The sequence below is a fragment of the Taudactylus pleione genome, unplaced genomic scaffold (assembly GCF_031769625.1).
Source record: "Taudactylus pleione unplaced genomic scaffold, aTauple2 ptg000124l, whole genome shotgun sequence".
Classification (NCBI taxonomy): domain Eukaryota; kingdom Metazoa; phylum Chordata; class Amphibia; order Anura; family Myobatrachidae; genus Taudactylus; species Taudactylus pleione.
The window spans coordinates 196,033-221,903 of NW_028284526.1; the positions used below are offsets into that span (position 1 = coordinate 196,033).

At 49.7% G+C, this 25,871-nt stretch overlaps 1 protein-coding gene across 2 annotated transcripts in view; it reads left to right on the forward strand.

Moving 5' to 3' along the window:
* Positions 1 to 1,221: 1,221 nt before the first annotated feature.
* The window catches only part of ARRB1 (arrestin beta 1), a 344,855-nt gene continuing 320,205 nt past the window's right edge, over positions 1,222 to 25,871 (forward strand). Inside the window, exon 1 of one of the 2 annotated variants that reach the window (XM_088472470.1) lies at positions 1,222 to 1,699. In XM_088472470.1, coding sequence (XP_088328596.1) covers positions 1,680 to 1,699 — 20 coding nt within the window. In that variant the 5' untranslated portion in view covers positions 1,222 to 1,679. The remainder of the gene's footprint in view (positions 1,700 to 25,871) is intronic. The other variant, XM_088472468.1, reaches the window with a different exon arrangement.

The window sequence follows — 25,871 nt, forward strand, 5'->3', positions numbered from 1 at the left end:
TTGCCTTCCTGTAGCGGGCGATCCTGTAGTGAGCCTTCCTGTAGTAGGCGTCCCTGTAGTAGGCATTCCTGTAGTAGGCATTCCAGTAATCTGCCTTCCTGTAGCGGGCGTTCCTGTAAATCTGCCTTCCTGTAGTAGACATTCCTGTAGTTTGCCTTCCTGTAGCGGGCGTTACTGTAATCTGCCTTCCTGTAGCGGGCCTTCCTGTAGTAGGCATTCCTGTAGTTTGCCTTCCTGTAGCGGGTGTTACTGTAATCTGCCTTCCTGTAGCGGGCGTTACTGTAATCTGCCTTCCTGTAGTGGGCGTTACTGTAATCTGCTTTCCTGTAGCGGGCGTTACTGTAATCTGCCTTCCTGTAGTGAGCGTTACTGTAGCGGGCCTTCCAGTAGTAGGCATTCCTGTAGTTTGCCTTCCTGTAGCGGGTGTTACTGTAATCTGCCTTCCTGTAGCGGGCGTTACTGTAGTGGACATTCCTGTAGTAGGCGTTCCTGTAGCGGGCGTTCCTGTAATCTGCCTTCCTGTAGCGGGCATTCCACCTCTGAATCAGGCCCAGTGTCTCTTGATCCCACGTACAGCCATACTATGGGCTCAACAAATAACCACGAGAATGAAGGCCATTGATTCCATATGAACCAGCGACATCACTGAGATGCGAGGCACTTCATGCCTCGTGTTTCAGTGTTGCCACTGACTAGTTAACTGAACAGATGAATATTGTTAATACTGTTACAAAAAATGAGGAAGAGAAAAGAAAAAAAACCCCAACGTGTGTGAAGAGAGGGTCTGACAGTGTAGAGTTTATTACATTATTGACACTCGGGAGGGAGTCAGGGTCCCTGTGATGGAAATACGCGTTTGAGCCTGAGAATGCCTTAGTGCTTCCGTGCTTCTGTGTGTATAACGCTGCCAACCACTTGCTGTCTGGCAATCAATCCCTTCCCCAATCAATGGCTTTTGCAGCAGCTGATTACACAGGGATTTCCTCCCTACCTCCCATGCAAAGTGCACCGAGCTCCTATAACTCACTGTGCCCCCCCATGTGAGACCCCCTGGCAGGAAGATAGAATGAACGCTATATATGACTGACATTGTATCACCAGACCCCCCCCCCCCCCCTGTGCCCCTGGCCACCGTTCCTAGGCCAGGGAGAGAGAGGAAAGGCCATTATGACAGTGGAGCCTGTATTAATGCATCAGTGTATGTACTGTAGCAGGGCTTGCACTGTATGGTAATATAGCAGGAAGCAGTGCAGCACAGAGCCCAGTGAGGGTGGATCTCTACAGAAGCAAAAAGCTGTCAGCTTGCACAACCCACATACAGCAGGGCTGGGAGAGAGAGATGGAACGAGCTGTGTGATACTATAGCACAATAATCCTAATTCTTTCTCTCCCTCTGACATTTCCTGCGCTCCCTCCTCCTAATCTCACCAGGATTTGCAGCAGCAGCCGGTGCACAGACAGGGGACAGAGCTGTTTCTTCACAGCCTCTCTCTGCTGGCAAAACAAAAGGCACTTCAGACCCCAGCAGGATATCAGCCCTGATTGTGTGTGTGAGAGAGAAGGGAAGCTGCTGCCAGGCTGGGCTGGAGTGTGCACAGAGGACCCTGGCTGGCTCAGAGCTGCTACTACCTGCCTCGTCTTCCATCCATTCTCCAAGTGGCTGCACGGATAGGCTGGCGATGGGCGACAAAGGAACCAGGTGAGTCCATCCTGGCGCTGGCTTCAGATGGCCGTTGTTAGCATTGCCCCATTGGGTGGGCAGGATGTAGCACTGCAGGGGTTAAATAGGCCCTGAAAAAAAACCCTTGTTGGTCGCCTCTGGCATGAATATGAGAAGGTGGTAACTCCCAAAAAGTGAGGGAATGTACCGATTGTAACAAGAGGGTAACCGGCTTTGGCCATTGGCGCGGTGATGTTGCATGGTAGTCTGGCAGGTAAAATGGCCAGATGGCCCCTGGGGTAACAACGTTGCGCTACTCGGTCTGTATTTGCGCTGTGTCTGCGTCAGGCAGTGGTTACATTCCGGGGTTTGTTGATGGTGGAGGATCTGAGGAAGTCAGCCCGGTGCACGAGCTTCCCCCAGCGGGCTGGCTCTGTGCCCACCAACAATTTACTATTGTACCGTGGCATTTCATTGTTGTCACTCAGCATAACAATATCACCTACGTATATCAGAGCTGCCCCTCTGGGGGAGAGGGGGGGGGATGCAGCGGCATCTTTACCTGAATGCTCAGCACCAGAGAGTGTTCATTATTTACTGACGTCTCTACATGAACAGTTCATTATCTTCATCTCTTCTGCGCCCGGCACAACCTGATTCACCACATGTATAGAGAGATCCTGCGCCGCCACCACGGCTTCTATAAAGTACATAAATCACATAACACACTGAGCAGGAAATCACAATGAACTCTGCATCGCTGCTATATATATTATATATATATAAATAAATATGCTATATACTGTAATTATGCCATCGGAGGTAAAGATGGCATTCTTAAGTGTGCATCTTGATCTGTGGACGCCAAGCTACGGCGACATGAGGACGTCATTCAGCCGGAGGAGGAGCCGACGCGGAGCTGAGCATGCCGGTTTATGGAGCGTATCTTGCATGCGCACGTTCCAGAACCAAAGTGTGTAACTAAGGGTTGGCGCAGAGCCATATGCGTTTCAGTCTCATCTCCGCTTGTGATGGCGTAGGCGTAATGAAGCTGTAATGGGGCGTTCTTGCGCAACACAGTCCAGTTAGGGTGTGTCGATGGAACTGGGGGCCCTGCGGACTTGGATGGAAGGGTAAATGCGCCTGTTATCACATGGAACGTTTGCGCCAAGTACAGTATTGGCCGATGCAAGGGCCCCGTGATGATGATGACTGGCAAATATACGCATTGTTTTCAGTGCGCACAAAGTATCTGTGGCTGAGTTGTGTGCATCGCTGCTGCCGCCTCTGAGGGGCTAACTATTTCTGGGACCGGGAATTTACCTCGCTCAGTGCGATTAGTGGTTCGGTCAGAAAAGTGTCTTTATTTTCCAGTCCGCAGGCTATTCTGTGTAATAATCCGTGTATGTGACATAGCGGCCGGGGAGAGCATAGGCAGGTGTAATAATCCCTGTATGTGGCATAGCAGCTGGGGAGAGCATAGGCAGGTGTAATAATCCCTGTATGTGACATAGCAGCCGGGGAGAGCATAGGCAGGTGTAATAATCCCTGTATGTGACAAAGCAGCTGGGGAGAGCAGAAATAGGTGTAATAATCCCTGTATGTGACATAGCAACCGGGGAGAGCATAGGCAGGTGTAATAATCCCTGTATGTTACAAAGCAGCTGGGGAGAGCATATGCAGGTGTAATAATCCCTGTATGTGGCATAGCAGCTGGGGAGAGCAGAGACAGGTGTAATAATCCGTGTATGTGACATAGCAGCCGGGGAGAGCATAGGCAGGTGTAATAATCCCTGTATGTGACAAAGCAGCTGGGGAGAGCAGAAATAGGTGTAATAATCCCTGTATGTGGCAAAGCAGCTGGGGAGAGCATAGGCAGGGGTAATAATCCCTGTATGTGGCATAGCAGCTGGGGAGAGCATAGGCAGGTGTAATAATCCCTGTATGTGGCATAGCAGCTGGGGAGAGCATAGGCAGGTGTAATAATCCCTGTATGTGACATAGCAGCTGGGGAGAGCATAGGCATCTGTAATATCCATGTATGTGACATAGCAGCCGGGGAGAGCATAGGCAGGTGTAATAATCCCTGTATGTGACATAGCAGGGGGAAGAGCAGAGACAGGTGTAATAATCCGTGTATGTGACATAGCAGCCAGGGAGAGCATAGGCAGGTGTAATAATCCCTGTATGTTACATAGCAGCTGGGGAGAGCATAGGCAGGTGTAATAATCCCTGTATGTGGCATAGCAGCTGGGGAGAGCATAGGCAGGTGTAATAATCCCTGTATGTGACATAGCAGCTGGGGAGAGCATAGGCATGTGTAATAATCCGTGTATGTGGCATAGCAGCTGGGCAAGAGCAGAGACAGGTGTAATAATCCGTGTATGTGGCATAGCAGCTGGGGAGAGCATAGGCATGTGTATTAATCCGTGTATGTGACATAGCAGCCGGGGACAGCATAGGCAGGTGTAATAATCTGTGTATGTGACATAGCAGCTGGGGAGAGCACAGACAGGTGTAATAATCCGTGTATGTGGCATAGCAGCTGGGGAGAGCACAGACAGATGTAATAAATCCTATAATGTGACATAGCAGCTGGGGAGAGCAGAGACAGGGGTTATAACTAAATCCTATGTGACATTGCAACTTGGGAGAGCAGGGACAGGTGTAATAATCCGTGTATGTGACATAGCAGCCAGGGAGAGCAGAGACAGGTGGAATAAACTGTGTATGTGACATAGCAGCCAGGGAGAGTAGAGACAGGTGTAATAATCTGTGTATGTGATATAGCAGCCAGGGAGAGCAGAGACAGGTGGAATAAACTGTGTATGTGACATAGCAGCCGGGGAGAGTAGAGACAGGTGTAATAATCCGTGTATGTGAAATAGCAGCCTGGGAGAGCAGAGAGAGGTGTAATAAGTAGTGTATGTGACATAGAAGCTGGAGAGAGCAGAGACAGGGGTTATAACTAAATCCTATGTGACATTGCAACTGGGGAGAGCAGAGACAGGTAATAATCTGTGTATGTGACATAGCAGCCAGGGAGAGCAGAGACAGGTGGAATAAACTGTGTATGTGACATAGCAGCCGGGGAGAGTAGAGACAGGTGTAATAATCCGTGTAAGTTAAATAGCAGCCTGGGAGAGCAGAGAGAAGTGTAATAAGCAGTGTATGTGACATAGAAGCTGGGGAGAGCAGAGACAGGGGTTATAACTAAGTCCTATGTGACATTGCAACTGGGGAGAGCAGAGACAGGTGTAATAATCTGTGTATGTGACATTGCAGCCGGGGAGAGTAGAGACAGGTGTAATAATCCGTGTATGTGAAATAGCAGCCTGGGAGAGCAGAGAGAGGTGTAATAAGCAGTGTATGTGACATAGAAGCCGGGGAGAGCAGAGACAGGGGTTATAACTAAGTCCTATGTGACATTGCAACTGGGGAGAGCAGAGACAGGTGTAATAATCTATGTATGTGACATAGCATTCGGGGAGAGCAGAGACAGGGGCAATAAGTCCTATTCGACATAGCAGCCGGAGGGAGCTTAAATAGTTGTAATAATCGGTGTATGTGACATAGAAGCCGAGGAGAGTAGAGACAGACAAGTATAATAAGCAGTGTGTGTCACATAGCAGCTGGGGAGAGCAGACACAGGTGTAATAAGTCCTACAGTATAATGTGATATAGCAGCTGGAAAGAGCAGAGACAGGTGTAATAAGCCGTATATGTGACATAGCAACTAGGGAGAGCAGAAACATGGGTAATAAATCCTATTGATATAGCAGCTGGAGGGAGCAGAACTAGATGTAATAATTGGTGTATGCGACATAGCAGATGGGGAGAGCAGAAACAGGTGTAATAAACCGTGTATGTGACAAAGCAGCGGGGAAGAGCAGAGACAGGTGTAATAAGCTGTGTATGTGACATAACAGCGGGGAAGAGCAGAGACAGGTGTAATAAGCTGTGTTTGTGACATAGCAGCGGGGAAGAGCAGAGACAGGTGCAATAAGCTGTGTATGTGACATAGCAGCGGGGAAGAGCAGAGACAGGTGTAATAAGCTGTGTATGTGACATAGCAACGGGGAAGAGCAGAGACAGGTGTAATAAGCTGTGTACAGTATGTCACATAGCAGCGGGGAAGAGCTGAGACAGGTGTAATAATCCGTGTGCGTGTATGTGACATAGCAGCCGGTGAGAGCAGAGCCAGGGGTAATAAGTCCTATATGTGACATAGCAGTTGGGGAGAGCAGAGACAGGGGTAATTAGTCTTATATGTGACAAAGCAGCGTGTGAGAGCAGAGCCAGGGGTAATAAGTCCTATATGTGACATAGCAGCGGGGGAGAGCAGAAACAGAGGTAATAAGTCCTATATGTGACATAGCAGTGGGGGAGAGCAGAGACAGGGGTAATAAGTCCTATATGTGACATAGCAGTGGGGGAGAGCAGAGACAGGGGTAATTAGTCTTATATGTGACAAAGCAGCGTGTGAGAGCAGAGCCAGGGGTAATAAGTCCTATATGTGACATAGCAGCGGGGAAGAGCAGAGACAGGTGTAATAAGCTGTGGATGTCACATAGCAGCGGGGAAGAGCAGAGAAAGGTGTAATAAGCTGTGTTTGTCACATAGCAGTGGGGAAGAGCAGAGACAGGTGTAATAAGCTGTGCATGTGACATAGCAGTGGGGAAGAGCAGTGACAGGTGTAATAAGCTGTGTATGTGACATAGCAGCGGGGAAGAGCAGAGAAAGGTGTAATAAGCTGTGTTTGTCACATAGCAACGGGGAAGAGCAGAGACAGGTGTAATAAGCTGTGTATGTCACATAGCAGCGGGGAAGAGCAGAGACAGATGTAATAAGCTGTGTTTGTCACATAGCAGCGGCGAAGAGCAGAGACAGGAGTAATAAGCTGTGTGTGTGACATAGCAGCGGGGAAGAGCAGAGACAGGAGTAATAAGCTGTATTTTTCACATAGCAGCGGGGAATAGCAGAGACAGGTGTAATAAGCTGTGTATGTGACATAACAGCGGGGAAGAGCAGAGACAGGTGTAATAAGCTGTGTTTGTCACATAGCAGCGGGGAAGAGCAGAGACAGGTGCAATAAGCTGTGTATGTGACATAACAGCGGGGAAGAGCAGAGACAGGTGTAATAAGCTGTGTATGTGACATAGCAACGGGGAAGAGCAGAGACAGGTGTAATAAGCTGTGTACAGTATGTCACATAGCAGCGGGGAAGAGCTGAGACAGGTGTAATAATCCGTGTATGTGACATAGCAGCCGGTGAGAGCAGAGCCAGGGGTAATAAGTCCTATATGTGACATAGCAGTTGGGGAGAGCAGAGACAGGGGTAATTAGTCTTATATGTGACAAAGCAGTGTGTGAGAGCAGAGCCAGGGGTAATAAGTCCTATATGTGACATAGCAGGGGGGGAGAGCAGAAACAGAGGTAATAAGTCCTATATGTGACATAGCAGTGGGGGAGAGCAGAGACAGGGGTAATAAGTCCTATATGTGACATAGCAGTGGGGGAGAGCAGAGACAGGGGTAATTAGTCTTATATGTGACAAAGCAGCGTGTGAGAGCAGAGCCAGGGGTGATAAGTCCTATATGTGACATAGCAGCGGGGGAGAGCAGAATCAGAGGTAATAAGTCCTATATGTGACATAGCAGTGGGGTAGAGCAGAGACAGGGGTAATAAGTCTTATATGTGACATAGCAGCATGTGAGAGCAGAGCCAGGGGTAATAAGTCCTATATGTGACATAGCAGTGGCGGAGAGCAGAGACAGGGGTAATAAGTCCTATATGTGACATAGCAGCCGGTGAGAGCAGAGACAGGGGTAAAAAGTCCTATATGTGACAAAGCAGTGGGGGAGAGCAGAGACTTTGGTAATAAGTCCTATATGTGACATAGCAGTGGGGGAGAGCAGAGACAGGGGTAATTAGCCTTATATGTGACATAGCAGCCGGTGAGAGCAGAGACAGGGGTAAAAAGTCCTATATGTGACATAGCAGTGGGGGAGAGCAGAGACAGGGGTAATAAGTCCTATATGTGACATAACAGTGGGGGAGAGCAGAGACAGGTGTAATAAGTCCTATATGTGACATAGCAGTGGGGGAGAGCAGAGACAGGGGTAATAAGTCCTATATGTGACATAGCAGCGGGGGAGAGCAGAATCAGAGGTAATAAGTCCTATATGTGACATAGCACTGGGGTAGAGCAGAGACAGGGGTAATAAGTCTTATATGTGACATAGCAGCATGTGAGAGCAGAGCCAGGGGTAATAAGTCCTATATGTGACATAGCAGTGGCGGAGAGCAGAGACAGGGGTAATAAGTCCTATATGTGACATAGCAGCCGGTGAGAGCAGAGACAGGGGTAAAAAGTCCTATATGTGACAAAGCAGTGGGGGAGAGCAGAGACTTTGGTAATAAGTCCTATATGTGACATAGCAGTGGGGGAGAGCAGAGACAGGGGTAATTAGCCTTATATGTGACATAGCAGCCGGTGAGAGCAGAGACAGGGGTAAAAAGTCCTATATGTGACATAGCAGTGGGGGAGAGCAGAGACAGGGGTAATAAGTCCTATATGTGACCTAGCAGTGGGGGAGAGCAGAGACAGGGGTAATAAGTCCAATATGTGACATAGCAGTGGGGGAGAGCAGAGACAGGTGTAATAAGTCCTATATGTGACATAGCAGTGGGGGAGAGCAGAGACAGGGGTAATAAGTCCTATATGTGACATAGCAGTGGGGGAGAGCAGAGACAGGAGTAATAAGTCCTATATGTGACATAGCAGCCGGTGAGAGCAGAGACAGGGGTAAAAAGTCCTATATGTGACATAGCAGTGGGGGGAGAGCAGAGACAGGGGTAATAAGTCCTATATGTGACATAGCAGTGGGGGAGAGCAGAGACAGGGGTAATTAGTCTTATATGTGACATAGCAGTGGGGGAGAGCAGAGACAGGGGTAATAAGTCCTATATGTGACATAGCAGTGGGGGAGAGCAGAGACAGGGGTAATAAGTCCTATATGTGACATAGCAGTGGGGGAGAGCAGAGACAGGGGTAATAAGTCCTATATGAGAAATAGCAGTGGGGGAGAGCAGAGACAGGGGTAATAAGTCCTATATGTGACATAGCAGTGGGGGAGAGCTGAGACAGGGGTAATAAGTCCAATATGTGATCTAGCAGTGGGGGAGAGCAGAGACAGGGGTAATAAGTCCTATATGTGACCTAGCAGTGGGGGAGAGCAGAGAGGGGTAATAAGTCCTATATGTGACATAGCAGTGGGGGAGAGTAATGTCAGCAAGGTTGAGCCCTGCTCAGTGCTCCTTTTCATCTTCGTTCACTGATGGAGTATGTACCTGTACGCTCTCACGAGCAGGGCCCTCTCCCCTCATGTGCTTCTCCTTACCCTTACTTACACTATTTTATACTCCCTATAACGGTACATTACCAATGGTTGCTGCCGCCATGCTGCTTATTTGAGTGATAGGATCACGAATGCTGTAATATTTATATATCATGTACTTGTCCTGTTTTGTTTTGTACTGTAAGTCACTGTTTTCTTTATTTTACTCACTGTAAAGCACTGCAGAACCCTTGTGCCGCCATAAAAATAAAGGATAATAATACAGAGAATGATCTTGATACCTTATAATGGAAAATGTTGTTGTTATGCAGAGAATTTTCTTATTATACAGAGCATGTGCTTGTTATATGGAGTATGTGATTGTTATATGGCATGTCATGTGTGCTCTTTATATATTACATATGTTCTATACGTCGTATGATCTTGTTATATGGAGCACTGTTTGTGCTTTTTATACAGAATGTATCCTTGTTACAACTTATATGTTTTCGTTATATGATTTATCTGTTTTACGGAATACTGAATGTGCTTGTCATATGGAGTATTTTATTGTTCTAGACTGTATGTGTTCGCAGATGGGCTCAGTATAGGGAGTATGGGCTCAGTATAGGGAGTATGGGCTCAGTAAATGGAGTATGCACTCGGTATAGGGTGTGTGCGCTCGGTATAGGGTGTGCGCGCTCGGTATTGGGAGTGTGTGCTCAGTATAGGGAGTGTGGGCTCAGTATAGGGTGTGTGGGCTCAGTATAGGCAGTATGGGCTCAGTATAGGGAGTATGGGCTCAGTATAGGGTGTGCGCGCTCGGTATAGGGAGTGTGTGCTCGGTATAGGGAGTGTGTGCTCGGTATAGGGCAGGGGTTCCCAACCACGGTCCTCAAGGCACACTAACAGTCTAGGTTTTAAGGATAGCCATAGTTGAGCACAGGTGACTTAATTAGTACCTTAGTTATTTTGATTTAACCATCTGTGCTTAAGCCTGGATATCACTAACACCAGGACTGTTAGTGTGTCTTGAGGACAGAGGTTGGGAATCACTGGTATAGGGTGTGTGTGCTCGGTATAGGGAGTGTGTGCTCGGTATAGGGAGTGTGTGCTCGGTATAGGGAGTGTGTGCTCGGTATAGGGTGTGTGTACTCGGTATAGGGAGTGTGTGCTCGGTATAGGGAGTGTGTGCTCGGTAGTGACGTACTCGGAGCTCACGCTCCCGCTGACAATCGGTGGAGCGCTATATTTTCACAGACCAAAAAAGCATCTGTGTTGGGGGTCACCGGCAACTGAGGACCGAGACAGTAATATAAACCATCTACACACACAGAGTTTGCACTCCCGCTGTTGGGCGGTGGAGCGCTATACCCCCACAGATCACTCGAGAGATAGTGTCTGGGGTAAGTGTGTAAATTATATAGGCATTTTTGCCTCTTAGTCATTCGGCTCCCTATAATGGTAACTAATTCACCTCTTTGGCAAACCACTAAACATTTGTACAGTGGAAGATACTTATTCACTTCCATTTGGGAATTAACAGGAGGTCCTTCCATATTTGGACTATCTGCACTGATACAGTTACCAAATGCTTTTTTAGTGCACAGGAAGACCACATCTTGTATTAACATAAAGAGCTGGAAAGTTTATCTCAAAGCAATGTCATTGATATTTATTGTATCGATTTTTATTGATTTATATTTATCGATCTATTATAGTATTATTTGTGTTCTTCACAAACAAGCGCTGCTGCTCCATTATATTCAGATTTTCTCATTTAGCAAGTAGCAGATCCTGCTAGTTTGGAAGTTTTTTGTATTGACTGGTTGATAGGCGCACCCTTTCCTTTCTCTATGCATCATATGTGTTCGTTATAGGGTGTACATGCTCGGTATATGGAGTATGTTTTTGGTATAGGGTGTATGTGCTCGGTATACGGCGTATGCGCTCGGTATACAGTGCATGTCATTATATGGTACATGTTCTCCATGTATAGGGGTACATGGATGCTGCACAGTATAAAAGGACATGTCTGAGTGACATAATGTGAATAAAAGTGGCTGCACCATATCCCTATTTCCCAGCTATAATGTTACATTATATCGCTCTGTGCTGGACGTGTCTTTGCTTCTTATCACCTGTACATTTCCCTGTACTGTGCGTTCTGGTCACTATGTAGCAGAGGAGAACTTGGGGGTGATTGTCTCAGAGCTTCCCCACCAGCAGCTCAGTGTTACCACATAAAGCCTGAGGCTGCCCCTGGGCCAAGCATACAATAGGCCCGTCACTGGCCTTGTGCTACTAATAGCAAACGGGTCCCATCTGCTGCTACCATGTCACCGCCATTCCCAGGACACTGGAGTCACTGGGACTCTGGCAGCGAGCACGTAGGCTACTGAGCCACTGGGACTCTGGCAGCGAGCACATAGGCTACTGAGCCACTGGGACTCTGGCAGCGAGCACGTAGGTCACTGAGCCACTGGGACTCTGGCAGCGAGATGTTCCCCCACTGCGCATGCGCACGACGGAGGGAGCTCCGTCGTGCGCATGCGCGAGACCCGGCGATCGACGGGCTCTCCATCGCTCCGGGTCTCGCACCAAAGGGACGTGCTGTCGATGTTGATTGACAGCACGCCCCCTTTGGTGGGCGTGCCTGCCAGACGGAGGCGTTCCCATGGGAACGCCTACCGTCTGAAGCCGGCCCCACTGACATCACTAGTGATGTCAGTGGGAGTGATTTTGGCTCTGATAGAGCCGAAATCACTCCAGGGCTTGCGGCAGCGAGACCCTACCGCAGGGTCTCCTACGCAAGCTCGATGGTCGCGATGGTCAAGACCATCGTGACCATTATCATGGACGCTCGCATATGCTGTGGGTGGTCACCCACAGCTATGCGAGCGGCCAGGAGGCCGCTCCATTTTCATGGAGGAGGGCCCTGATTCAGAGTGAGCGCTCTGGTCAGAGCGTTCGGCTCTGAATCAGGCCCTTAGTACACATTTTTGTATTCAGGTGTTAGCAAATAACTTTAGCTGATTTCAGGGAACATGACGTAAGACCTGCGTGTGCTGCATGCAAAATTCAGAAATCTACTATGATGCATGAGGATGTCGCCTGTATTATCTTGCTTCCCCCTGTTACCATAACAGCTGTCTTTAATCAGAAAATCCGTCATACATGGCTTAATATACTGTATTATATACCAGCCTACTTCCCCTTCCACTGACACTTACATCAGTAAATAAACTTCCTACTTAGCACCAAAGTGTGATTTGTTTGTGCAACTATAGCACATAAAACTGCACTGAGCACACTGCGGCCCTGATTCAGAGCCGGACGCTCTGAAAGAGCGCTCGCTCTGAATCAGGGCATATTTTTTTTTGTGCGTCCTCCTGGCCGCTCGCATAGCTGTGGGTGACCACCCACAGCTATAGTGAGCGGCCAGGTTGATGGTCGTGATGGTCAAGACCATCATGACCATCGGGCTTGCGACGAGACCCTTGTGGTAGACGCATGCGCAGTAGCTACACTATGTCCGACATCGGCAGCGCCTGCACCTCTGATCAGTGCCCTATGGGTCTTTATACCTCATTCAGAGCCACTTGCAAAAAGCGAGCGCTCGCTTTGAATGAGGGCGGCCGCTTCTCTTTTGAAAGGCGGCCTCCTGGCCGCTCGCTAAGCTGTGGGTTACCACCCACAGCTTTAGCGAGTGACTAGGTGATGGTCGAGACCATCGCGACCATCGGGGCTTGCGACGAGACCCTAGCGGTAGGGTCTCGTCTACCGCAAGCCCCAGGTAGCTTCCTACTGACATCACTGGTGATGTCAGTAGGGCCGCCTACAAACGGCAGGCATTACTTTAGGAATGCCTCCTCTGTTTGTCCGGCCACCCCCCCCCCCGCCTACGAAACGACTGCCGCACCTTTTGTAGCGAGCCCTGGAGTGAGTGCATTTGTCACTCACTCCGGGGCTTGCGCACGCGCAGTATGAGCGCTGCGCATGCGCAGGCCCTCACCATCGACCCGCTTGCAAGCGCATAGCATTTGCGAGCGGGTCTGAATGAGGTCCTTTGTTCACAACTTCACACTAAATTTAACCAAAATTAACACAATTATTCCGATTGCCAAATTATATTTCATATTATGCACCCTAAATACATACTGTCCTGTTAGTTGGCCGTTGCAGACTACACTCAGTACTGTCTTTTATACAGGACACAGAAGTTTGAGGTGCCCTATAAGATTTTAAATCCATGTTTATACTGTCCTGCATGATACCCAGTAGGGGCTCCGCTGTCCTGCATGATACCCAGTAGGGGCTCCGCTGTCCTGCATGATACCCAGTAGGGGCTCTGCTGTCCTGCATGATACCCAGTAGGGGCTCCGCTGTCCTGCATGATACCCAGTAGGGGCTCCGCTGTCCTGCATGATACCCAGTAGGGGCTCCGCTCTTCTGCATGACACCCAGTAGGGGCTCCGCTGTCCTGCATGATACCCAGTAGGGGCTCCGCTGTCCTGCATGATACCCAGTAGGGGCTCTGCTGTCCTGCATGATACCCAGTAGGGGCTCCGCTGTCCTGCATGATACCCAGTAGGGGCTCCGCTGTCCTGCATGATACCCAGTAGGGGCTCTGCTGTCCTGCATGATACCCAGTAGGGGCTCCGCTGTCCTGCATGATACCCAGTAGGGGCTCCGCTGTCCTGCATGATACCCAGTAGGGGCTCCGCTCTTCTGCATGACACCCAGTAGGGGCTCCGCTGTCCTGCATGATACCCAGTAGGGGCTCCGCTGTCCTGCATGATACCCAGTAGGGGCTCTGCTGTCCTGCATGATACCCAGTAGGGGCTCCGCTGTCCTGCATGATACCCAGTAGGGGCTCCGCTGTACTACTGAACACTGCCGTGATGACATCAGAAGTTGCTGGCTATAAGCGATGACATCAGAACTTGCTGTTATATGTAGTAGGTACTGTGAGGAGGTTTCTCTCTCACAGCACTGAATGAGTTTACTATTCCCGAGATCAGACGTAAAACTCTCTGCTGCCTACGTCACCCCTGGAGCAGCGCAGGAGTTAATCGCTCTGCAAATATTTATAATCCGGTGACCTTTTAAAGTGTTATTTACTATGTGCAGGAATGTGAGTGCTCGGAGTGTGGAGGGAGAGGGCCCAGCGCTGCGCTGATTTCAGAGGACGGGGTCTCTCCATATAAATAGGGGAAAATACTATTTGTTTATATTACTATGGGGTGTAATAGATCACAAATTGGTCTCCGCTTTCCATAGGACTAGATTTATATGGGAAAGATCCAGACTATTTATAATTTAGTAACTTTTGTATTATTAGAGATGAGATATAAATAGCCGGACTACAGTAAATGGGACGTGAAAAACTCTTTCAAAATAATAAGAAATCGGCGACTTTATCCGTTATCTGAGGGTGAACAAAATATCATCACCATAAACCAAATTTATCTGAAGATGAACCTCATTTTGTAATAATAGTTATTGATATAATGACCATTATAATCCCCCCATCCCCATTCATTTTGGACATGAAATAATCTAAAAAATGACAGCCCTGTCTCTGGTGGTCTTCCCAAGTTCAGCGGAGGGTCTTGCAGGCTGATTAGGCTGCAGCCAGGAATGGACCGGGGCTGTAATTGGGCCCCGGCATCCCTCTATGTGCGCGGCACGCATCACGGGGGCATGTTGCTAGTCACAGGGGTGTGGCCTCGCAGCGCACCCTATCTTTCTCTCTCTGCATGCTGGCCTCGCAGCGCACCCTATCTTTCTCTCTCTGCATGCTGGCCAAGCATAGCGCACCCTATCTTTCTCTCTCTGCATGCTGGCCTCGCAGCGCACCCTATCTTTCTCTCTCTGCATGCTGGCCTCGCAGCGCACCCTATCTTTCTCTCTCTGCATGCTGGCCTCGCAGCGCACCCTATCTTTCTCTCTCTGCATGCTGGCCTCCCAGCGCACCCTATCTTTCTCTCTCTGCATGCTGGCCTCGCAGCGCACCCTATCTTTCTCTCTCTGCATGCTGGCCTCGCAGCGCACCCTATCTTTCTCTCTCTGCATGCTGGCCTCGCAGCGCACCCTATCTTTCTCTCTCTGCATGCTGGCCTCGCAGCGCACCCTATCTTTCTCTCTCTGCATGCTGGCCTCGCAGCGCACCCTATCTTTCTCTCTCTGCATGCTGGCTTCGCAGCGCACCCTATCTTTCTCTCTCTGCATGCTGGCCTCGCAGCGCACCCTATCTTTCTCTCTCTGCATGCTGGCCTCCCAGCGCACCCTATCTTTCTCTCTCTGCATGCTGGCCTCGCAGCGCACCCTATCTTTCTCTCTCTGCATGCTGGCCTCGCAGCGCACCCCATCTTTCTCTCTCTGCATGCTGGCCTCGCAGCGCACCCTATCTTTCTCTCTCTGCATGCTGGCCTCGCAGCGCACCCTATCTTTCTCTCTCTGCATGCTGGCCTCCCAGCGCACCCTATCTTTCTCTCTCTGCATGCTGGCCTCCCAGCGCACCCTATCTTTCTCTCTCTGCATGCTGGCCTCGCAGCGCACCCTATCTTTCTCTCTCTGCATGCTGGCCTCGCAGCGCACCCTATCTTTCTCTCTCTGCATGCTGGCCTCGCAGCGCACCCTATCTTTCTCTCTCTGCATGCTGGCCTCGCAGCGCACCCTATCTTTCTCTCTCTGCATGCTGGCCTCGCAGCGCACCCTATCTTTCTCTCTCTGCATGCTGGCTTCGCAGCGCACCCTATCTTTCTCTCTCTGCATGCTGGCCTCGCAGCGCACCCTATCTTTCTCTCTCTGCATGCTGGCCTCCCAGCGCACCCTATCTTTCTCTCTCTGCATGCTGGCCTCGCAGCGCACCCTATCTTTCTCTCTCTGCATGCTGGCCTCGCAGCGCACCCCATCTTTCTCTCTCTGCATGCTGGCCTCGCAGCGCACCCTATCTTTCTCTCTCTGCATGCTGGCCTCGCAGCGCACCCTATCTTTCTCTCTCTGCATGCTGGCCTCCCAGCGCACCCTATCTTTCTCTCTCTGCATGCTGGCCTCGCAGCGCACCCTATCTTTCTCTCTCTGCATGCTGGCCTCGCAGCGCACCCTATCTTTCTCTCTCTGCATGCTGGCCTCGCAGCACACCCTATCTTTCTCTCTCTGCATGCTGGCCTCCCAGCGCACCCTATCTTTCTCTCTCTGCATGCTGGCCTCCCAGCGCACCCTATCTTTCTCTCTCTGCATGCTGGCCAAGCAGAGCGCCAGGAGGCGGAGCTACTTGGCCAGGCTTTTGGGCTGGACAGGATTATCAGGCCATTGGCCCTTCTGGCATTTGCCAAATGTGCCATATTGGCAGTCCGGACATGGCTGCAGACTAGGGCGCCAGAACTTGGCGAGGATGACTGAGGTGGCAGACAGAGTGGCCGCAGAGATTAATTACAATAATGTGAGTGTGTGTATTAGCCTAGGGCTTTGTAAACCCTTAATCACTTCTTAATTGGCCAAAAGAATGACGCTCATTTTGTCCAATAGCATTCAGGGGAAAAATGACCGCGAGATGATTATTTTTTTGTGTGTCTGTATTTAAATTCATGCCCAACAGGAATGATTGATTGAGATCTAATACAAGTGGTGGTTTCTGTAACTGGAGGCATCAATGTTTATTTTTAAAGCTTCTGAAGGAGGAACGGATTCATTAGACGCTATGTTTCCTGCAGAGGAAGCCCCATTGTAAGGCTGATGAGAAGACCCTTCCGAGGAGTAAGAGAATTGCGCAATACGACCACTTGCAGTGGAAACGCCTCTAGCAGCCATTGCACGTGTCCCTGTGTTACATTACACATGTATGAACGGCATGTTGTATGTTCCCTGTGATATGATAATTGGAAACTCGTTGGGATACATAGGTTATGTCTTACGTTAGCCTATTAAATTCTATGGCGACAAATACAATGTTCTGCCGGCGACTTTTTTTTTTTCTAACACGCCCAACAGAGAATTCAATTGTTGCTCTGTCAGGGCGCGATAGCCGCCGGCGCCGGCATTTCTGCATGCACTCAGGAGGGTGCGAGCAGAAATGTGTGTGAAACCCCCTGGCTAGGGCACGCTAACCAGAATTTTAGGTGGGTTTAGCTGTTTTACACGGCTAAACCTCGTCTCATAGGCGGTGAAGAGGGCGATAACTAATGAGCGCCCAGAACAATTCAATAGCAAAACTGGGTGCTCATTAATTATCACGACCTAAAAAACATTTGACTCACCCCCTAGATGTCTAACAATACATCACTGGCGCAATTCAGTACATAGTAAAAGGGGGAGGGGGCTTGGACTGCACACCTTCATTTTAAACCTAATAAGAGGTGCTACCATGCTGAGACTTGTAGTACAATGCAGGGAACAAAGAACACAGGTGCACGCTCTGAGTACTTAGAACAATGATAGTCAAACTAATCCTGATAAACTCTACAATTAAAATGGAGTATAAGTGAGGTTCTTAGTAAAAGTTTGGCCAAAATAGTTTTCCCATCCACCACGTCAAGGTGATAAGATGGGTCCCTAACATCCCTAATACTAACACATTAAGTCAATTTATACAGGACTTACCTCTCTAAGGTCTCTATTTACTACAATCCTCATTGGTAATGCAGATTGTAGTGTGATATTACCGACTGAATTCGCTATGCGAATTCAGGCAATATCACAGGGATTACTAAAAATCGCTTGCAGGGACAGAGCTTGCGAAAAAGCTGTGTTCCTGCGAATCCCCTCTGCAGCCTTATCACAGTATTTTTGCAAAAAATACCGTGACAAGTGCCCGCATATGCGCCGGCCGGCCGCTGCTGCTACCCTCTGGCGCTAAGCCCCACCCCCCCGCAATCGCGGACACCCCCTCTCTTAATTGCACTTACCTGCATGAACCGGGCTCCGGTGATGTTCTCCATGCCTCTGGTCAGCTGGCATCCCATACTGCACTGGGACCCGGTCACCTGATGACCGGGCCGCAGTGCAGTATGGGAGACCAGCTGACCGGAGGGAGGACGTCACCGGAGCCCCGAACTCTGGTCCCTGGACTCAGGTAAGTTATTTATTTTTTTTTACTATTTTTATTTATTTTTTTGCAGTGTACCAGCTTGCAGTCTGTTAGACCACACAGCTGATTACTGGGGCCGGCTCCCGACACTGCACGTTACAGCGGAGCAGGAGTCCAGTAACTGGGGGAGACCCTGGATAACGCCACCTCCAGGTGGCGTTATTATCACAGGGCTTTCCCCGGTATTTTTTTTACAATTTATTTTTAGTAACTTGCACAGTTTGCATTTCCCATCACAATTATGGGAAATATCTGATTACTAAAAATAAGTGATACTTAGGGCTTGGAGTAGAATTTTACGAATTTTACATCTGTTAATATACCAAGAATAAAATAATAACAGATAATGTTACAAAGTAAAAGATACTCTTGCTTTTATCTAAAGTGACGCGTTTCTCCGCCCGACTTCTGCTTCCCTGGCTAAAATAACTGTTATTGTATCCTGTATTGTTCGATGATGTATTGAATTGTTTCTATGATGTATTGAATTGTTTCTATGATGTATTGAATTGTTTCTATGATGTATTGAATTGTTTCTATGATGTATTGAATTGTTTGACATCTAGAATGTAATAAATAGACAAATATCTATTGCAATAAAGAATGTTTCATAAGGATCAGAAAGTGCTGGAACCTCAGCCCCGTCCCTTAGTACTGTCAGTGGGAGAGACGTTGTCAGGTTCCCTTTATTCCTGGCTGTAACCTCGTTATGTAATACTTACAGGTAGCTAGTTAGATATTCTCATATATTGAGCAGTATATACTGGCTTGCCGCAGGCTGTTGTCCCATCTATTGTCAAAGGCTCAGTGTAATGTTATCTATAGCGCTAGTCTGGGCATCTTATGAGAGGAGGGGGCCCCTGTGCGGTATCCAAGTGAGCCCCCCTCACACTGACACATGAGCAGTGTACACTCTGGCATCGTTCATGTACATATCTCTGGGATAATGGTGTCGGCGCGATATTCCCACTGTATTCCCTATAGCGCATGCACTTATATCTCCGGGAAAATGGCACAAATATCTCAGGTTTCTCCTGAGCCTGCCGCAAGGAAATTATATTCCATGTGTGCAGTGGGGCCCCTGGGGGCCCTTCCTGATCCGCACCTATTATAGATACATCCAGGGCCGGCGCTAGGCTGTGCTGCGCCCAGCGCCGTCCGGTGTTACCGCCCCTTCCCTCCTCCGCTCCCTCCCCCCTTAGCTTAAATATATCCCATAGCACTGGGAGGGAGGTGGGCGGTTCATGCGCCCTCCGGAAACAGTAGCGCTCCGGGCGACGGACCGCCTTGCCCGTGCCTGGAGCTGCTACTGGATACATCGGCGGGATAGTCTTGTGCGTGAATTCAGAAGTCTACGTGATTGCAGCCTTTTCTCTATAACCGTTATTCCCAGAGATCTTTGCTGATCAGATATGATCTGGGAATGCTTTTCTTTCTCTTATACTGTACAAAGCATCTTAATTAGTTATTTTGCTCATTTCCCAGAAGCACAAATAAGGGCAGAATGTCAGCACATACATAGGCCGGCCCCAGTGTACACAATATCTTATTTGTATCATTTCATCATCTTTGCCTGAGAGTAATTAGTTATTTATCTGCAGTGTTTGCATATAATGTATTTCAGTCTCCGTGTGATTGGAGACAGCTCAGTGTGTCGGCACTAAGGGCGTGGGGCTTATTAGGTGCAAGTGCCCGGACGTTGTCATTTTGTGTGCGGAATCTCCTATTGTCTTAGAGTGCAGAATGTGTGTGTAAATATGTGGTGCACATCCGACCTAGTTTTTATATACGAATGAAGTGATAACAAGGTTACAGATTATATAACCTCTCTCTGGCAGAGGTACGGGCTGCTGGATCCAGCCGGCAGCAATTCCCACTAGATTACAGCGAAGTGCTGACTATTACATCCATTATACGATCACAGGGATTCTCCGAAAAATGGGGCCGGGCTCTTAATGGGCTTCTTATTCGGCCTGGGTCTGCAGGCTGGATTTAACCCCTTCTATACATTAGATTGAGGCCTCTGTGACAGGTGCGGCTGTGTCCTTGAGCATTGATACAGCGCCTGATCAGTGACACAGCGCCTGATCAGTGACACAGCGCCTGATCAGTGACACAGCGCCTGAGCAGTGATACAGCGCCTGAGCAGTGATACAGCCCCTGAGCAGTGATACAGCCCCTGAGCAGTGATACAGCCCCTGAGCAGTGATACAGCACCTGAGTAGTGACACAGCCCCTGAGCAGTGACACAGCCCCTGAGCAGTGATACAGCCCCTGATCAGTGATACAGCCCCTGAGTAGTGATACAGTACCTGAGAAGTGATACAGCCCGTGAGCAGTGATACAGCACCTGAGCAGTGACACAGCCCCTGAGCAGTGATACAGCACCTGAGTAGTGATACAGAACCTGAGCAGTGATACAGCCCCTGAGCAGTGACACAGCCCATGATCAGTGACACAGCCCCTGAGCAGTGACACAGCGCCTGAGCAGTGACACAGCCCATGATCAGTGACACAGCCCCTGAGCAGTGACACAGCGCCTGAGCAGTGACACAGCCCCTGAGCAGTGACACAGCCCCTGAGAAGTGACACAGCCCCTGAGCAGTGACACAGCCCCTGAGAAGTGACACAGCCCCTGAGCAGTGACACAGCCCCTGAGCAGTGACACAGCCCCTGAGCAGTGACACAGCCCCTGATCAGTGACACAGCCCCTGAATAGTGACACAGCGCCTGAGAAGTGACACAGCGCCTGAGCAGTGACACAGCGCCTGAGCAGTGACACAGCGCCTGAGCAGTGACACAGCGCCTGAGCAGTGATACAGCGCCTGAGTAGTGATACAGCCCCTGAGTAGTGATACAGCACCTGATCAGTGATACAGCACCTGAGAAGTGATACAGCACCTGATCAGTGATACAGCCCCTGAGCAGTGATACAGCACCTGAGTAGTGATACAGCACCTGAGAAGTGATACAGCACCTGAGTAGTGATACAGCACCTGATCAGTGATACAGCACCTGAGCAGTGACACAGCACCTCTACAGTGACACAGCACCTGAGCAGTGATACAGCCCCTGAGCAGTGACACAGCCCCTGATCAATGATACAGCCCCTGAGCAGTGATACAGTACCTGATTAGTGATACAGCACCTGAGCAGTTACACAGCACCTGAGCAGTGATACAGCACCTGATCAATGATACAGCACCTGAGCAGTTACACAGCACCTGAGCAGTGATACAGTACCTGAGCAGTGATACAGCCCCTGAGCAGTGATACAGCCCCTAAGCAGTGATACAGCGCCTGATCAGTGACACAGTACCTGAGTAGTGATACAGCACCTGATCAATGATACAGCCCCTGAGCAGTGATACAGCACCTGAGCAGTGACACAGCACCTGAGTAGTGACACAGCACCTCTACAGTGACACAGCACCTGAGCAGTGATACAGCCCCTGAGCAGTGATACAGCCCCTGAGCAGTGACACAGCACCTGAGCAGTTACACAGCCCCTGATCAATGATACAGCCCCTGAGCAGTGATACAGTACCTGATTAGTGATACAGCACCTGAGCAGTTACACAGCACCTGAGCAGTGATACAGCACCTGATCAATGATACAGCCCCTGAGCAGTTACACAGCCCCTGAGCAGTGATACAGCACCTGAGCAGTGATACAGCACCTGAGCAGTGACACAACACCTGAGCAGTCACACAGTACCTGAGCAGTGATACAGTACATGAGTAGTGACACAACACCTGAGCAGTGACACAGCACCTGAGTAGTGATACTGTACCTGAGTAGTGATACAGCACATGAGCTGTGATACAGTACCTGAGCAGTGATACAGTACCTGAGCAGTGATACAGCACCTGAGCAGTGACACAGCACCTGAGTAGTGATACAGTACCTGAGCAGTGATACAGCACCTGAGTAGTAATACAGCACCTGAGCAGTGATACAGTACCTGAGCAGTGATACAGCACCTGAGCAGTGACACAGCACCTGAGTAGTGATACAGTACCTGAGCAGTGATACAGCCCCTGAGCAGTGATACAGAACCTGAGTAGTGATACAGCCCCTGAGCAGTGATACAGCACCTGAGCAGTGATACAGTACCTGAGCAGTGATACAGCACCTGAGTAGTGATACAGCACCTGATCAATGATACAGCCCCTGAGCAGTGATACAGCACCTGAGCAGTGACACAGCACCTGAGTAGTGACACAGCACCTCTACAGTGACACAGCACCTGAGCAGTGATACAGCCCCTGAGCAGTGATACAGCCCCTGAGCAGTGATACAGCCCCTGAGCAGTGACACAGCACCTGAGCAGTTACACAGGCCCTGATCAATGATACAGCCCCTGAGCAGTGATACAGTACCTGATTAGTGATACAGCACCTGAGCAGTTACACAGCACCTGAGCAGTGATACAGCACCTGATCAATGATACAGCCCCTGAGCAGTTACACAGCCCCTGAGCAGTGATACAGCACCTGAGCAGTGATACAGCACCTGAGCAGTGACACAACACCTGAGCAGTCACACAGTACCTGAGCAGTGATACAGTACATGAGTAGTGACACAACACCTGAGCAGTGACACAGCACCTGAGTAGTGATACTGTACCTGAGTAGTGATACAGCACATGAGCTGTGATACAGTACCTGAGCAGTGATACAGTACCTGAGCAGTGATACAGCACCTGAGCAGTGACACAGCACCTGAGTAGTGATACAGTACCTGAGCAGTGATACAGCACCTGAGTAGTAATACAGCACCTGAGTAGTGATACAGCACCTGAGTAGTGATACAGCCCCTGAGCAGTGATACAGAACCTGAGTAGTGATACAGCCCCTGAGCAGTGATACAGCACCTGAGCAGTGATACAGTACCTGAGCAGTGATACAGCACCTGAGTAGTGATACAGCACCTGAGTTGTGATACAGTACCTGAGTAGTGATACAGCACCTGAGTAGTGATACAGTACCTGAGTAGTGATACAGCCCCTGAGCAGTGACACAGCACCTGAGCAGTGATACAGCCCCTGAGCAGTGATACAGTAACTGAGCAGTGATACAGCCCCTGAGTAGTGATACAGCCCCTGAGCAGTGATACAGCCCCTGAGCAGTGATACAGTACCTGAGCAGTGATACAGCCCCTGAGCAGTGATACAGCACCTGAGCAGTGATACAGTACCTGAGCAGTGATACAGCACCTGAGTAGTGATACAGCACCTGAGCAGTGATACAGTACCTGAGCAGTGATACAGCCCCTGAGCAGTGATACAGCCCCTGAGCAGTGATACAGTACCTGAGCAGTGATACAGCACCTGAGCAGTGATACAGCACCTGAGTAGTGATACAGCCCCTGAGTAGTGATACAGCACCTGAGTAGTGATACAGTACCTGAGCAGTGATACAGCACCTGAGTAGTGATACAGCCCCTGAGTTGTGATACAGTACCTGAGTAGTGATACAGCACCTGAGTAGTGATACAGTACCTGAGTAGTGATACAGCCCCTGAGCAGTGACACAGCACCTGAGTAGTGATACAGCCCCTGAGCAGTGATACAGCACCTGAGCAGTGATACAGTAACTGAGCAGTGATACAGCACCTGAGCAGTGATACAGCGCCTGAGCCAGATTACTAAAGTTAAAACTGACATACCCTCCCCCCTCCAGTTTAGAATCTGTCTTCAAACCTGGGCCGGATTAAGCCTTTGGGGGGGCCCGGGGCACTGTCCCAGCCCAGTGACATGGAGGGAGTTGAGGGGGCACCCCCAGGCACTGCACATACTGTATACAGAGAGGGTCACATATATAGGGGTCCAGGGCCAGATTAAAGGGGGGGCGATTAATGGGGAGGCGACAGGGGCGATCGTCGCTGGGCCCCCACACCCAGCCATCGGGGTTAAAGTGAACCGGAGGAGACGGAACCAGTTCTGCCACCTCCGGACACCTAACCCCAGTGCCGCACGGAGACTCCAGGCGCCCACTGAGATTGTAACCAGCGGGCGCCCGGCTCTCTCCGCGCAGCGGCAGCCAGAGCCGGAGACTAGAGTTCACTCGTGAGCTCCGGCTTCCGGCTCAGGCAGTGCACTATGGGAGAGGCGTCATGCGTCTCTCCCACAGTGCAGAGAAGCAGCCCCAGCCGAGCGGATCAGAAGGCAGCGGGAGCGGGGCTTAAGGTAAGTATGATTTTTTTTTTCTCTTTAGCGCAAGCGGCTTTTCCACTGCTGGGGGGGACATTACTCCTGGGGGCATTACTACAGGGGGCATTACTCGAGGGGGACATTACTACAGGGGACATTACTCGGGGAGGGGGGATTACTACTGGTGTCACTACCACAGGGGGCATTACTACTGGTGCCACTACCACAGGGGGCACAACTACAGGGGTATTACTACTGAGGGCATTACTATTGGGCACACACAGGGGGCATGACTACTGGGGGCACAACTACAGGGGTATTACTACTAGGGGTATTTATACAGGGGGCATTACTATTGGGAACACTACTACTGGGGGTATAACTACAGGGGGCATTGCATAAGGGGCAACACTCCTGGGAGCACTACTACTGGGTGCACTGCATAAAGGGCACGTAATAGGGGCCCCCACGTTTGTTGCCCAGGGGCCCCCACAGCACTTAATCCGGCCCTGTAGGGGTCTATGTACTAAGCAGTGATAAGAGACAGTGAAAAGTGATGTCAGTGATCAGGTGCCAGCCAATCAGCTCCCAACTGTCATTTTTCAAACACAGCCTGTGAGATGACAGTTGGAAGCTGATTGGCTGGCACCTGATCACTGACTTATCACTTTTCACTCTGTCTCCTAACACTGCTTAGTACATAGACCCCATAGACACATATGTCAGGGGCAAAGGCAGGATTTCTAAAGGGGGTTTCCAAATGCATGATTTTAGAGCAACTGTGGCCAGTCCATGAAGAGGGCATAATTAGCACTCAACCAGCTCTAATATACACTGCTCAAAAAAATAAAGGGAAGACTAAAATAACACATCCTAGATCTGAATTAATGAAATATTCTTATTAAATACTTTGTTCTTTACATAGTTGAATGTGCTGACAACAAAATCACACAAAAATTATGATTGGAAATCAAATTTATTAACCCATGGAGGTCTGGTTTTGGAGCCACACTCAAAATTAAAGTGGAAAAACACTACAGGCTGCTCCAACTTTGATGTAATGTCCTTAAAACAAGTCAAACTGAGGCTCAGTAGTGTGTGTGGCCTCCACGTGCCTGTATGACCTCCCTACAACGCCTGGGCATGCTCCTGGTGAGGTGGCGGATGGACTCCTGAGGGATCTCCTCCCAGACCTGGACTAAAGCATCTGCCAACTCCTGGACAGTCTCTGGTGCAACGTGGCGTTGGTGGATGGAGCGAGACATGACGTCCCAGATGTGCTCAAATGGATTCAGGTCTGGGGAACGGGCGGGCCAGTCCATAGCATCAATGCCTTTGTCTTGCAGGAACTGCTCACACACTCGAGCCACATGAGGTCTAGCATTGTCTTGCATTAGGAGGAACCCAGGGCCAACCGCACCAGCATATGGTCTCACAAGGGGTCTGAGGATCTCATCTCGGTACCTAATGGAAGTCAGGCTACCTCTAGCGAGCACATGGAGGGCTGTGCGGCCCCCCAAAGAAATGCCACCCCACACCATTACTGACCCACTGCCAAACCGGTCATGCTGGAGGATGTTGCAGGCAGCAGAACGTTCTCCTTGACGTCTGCAGACTCTGTC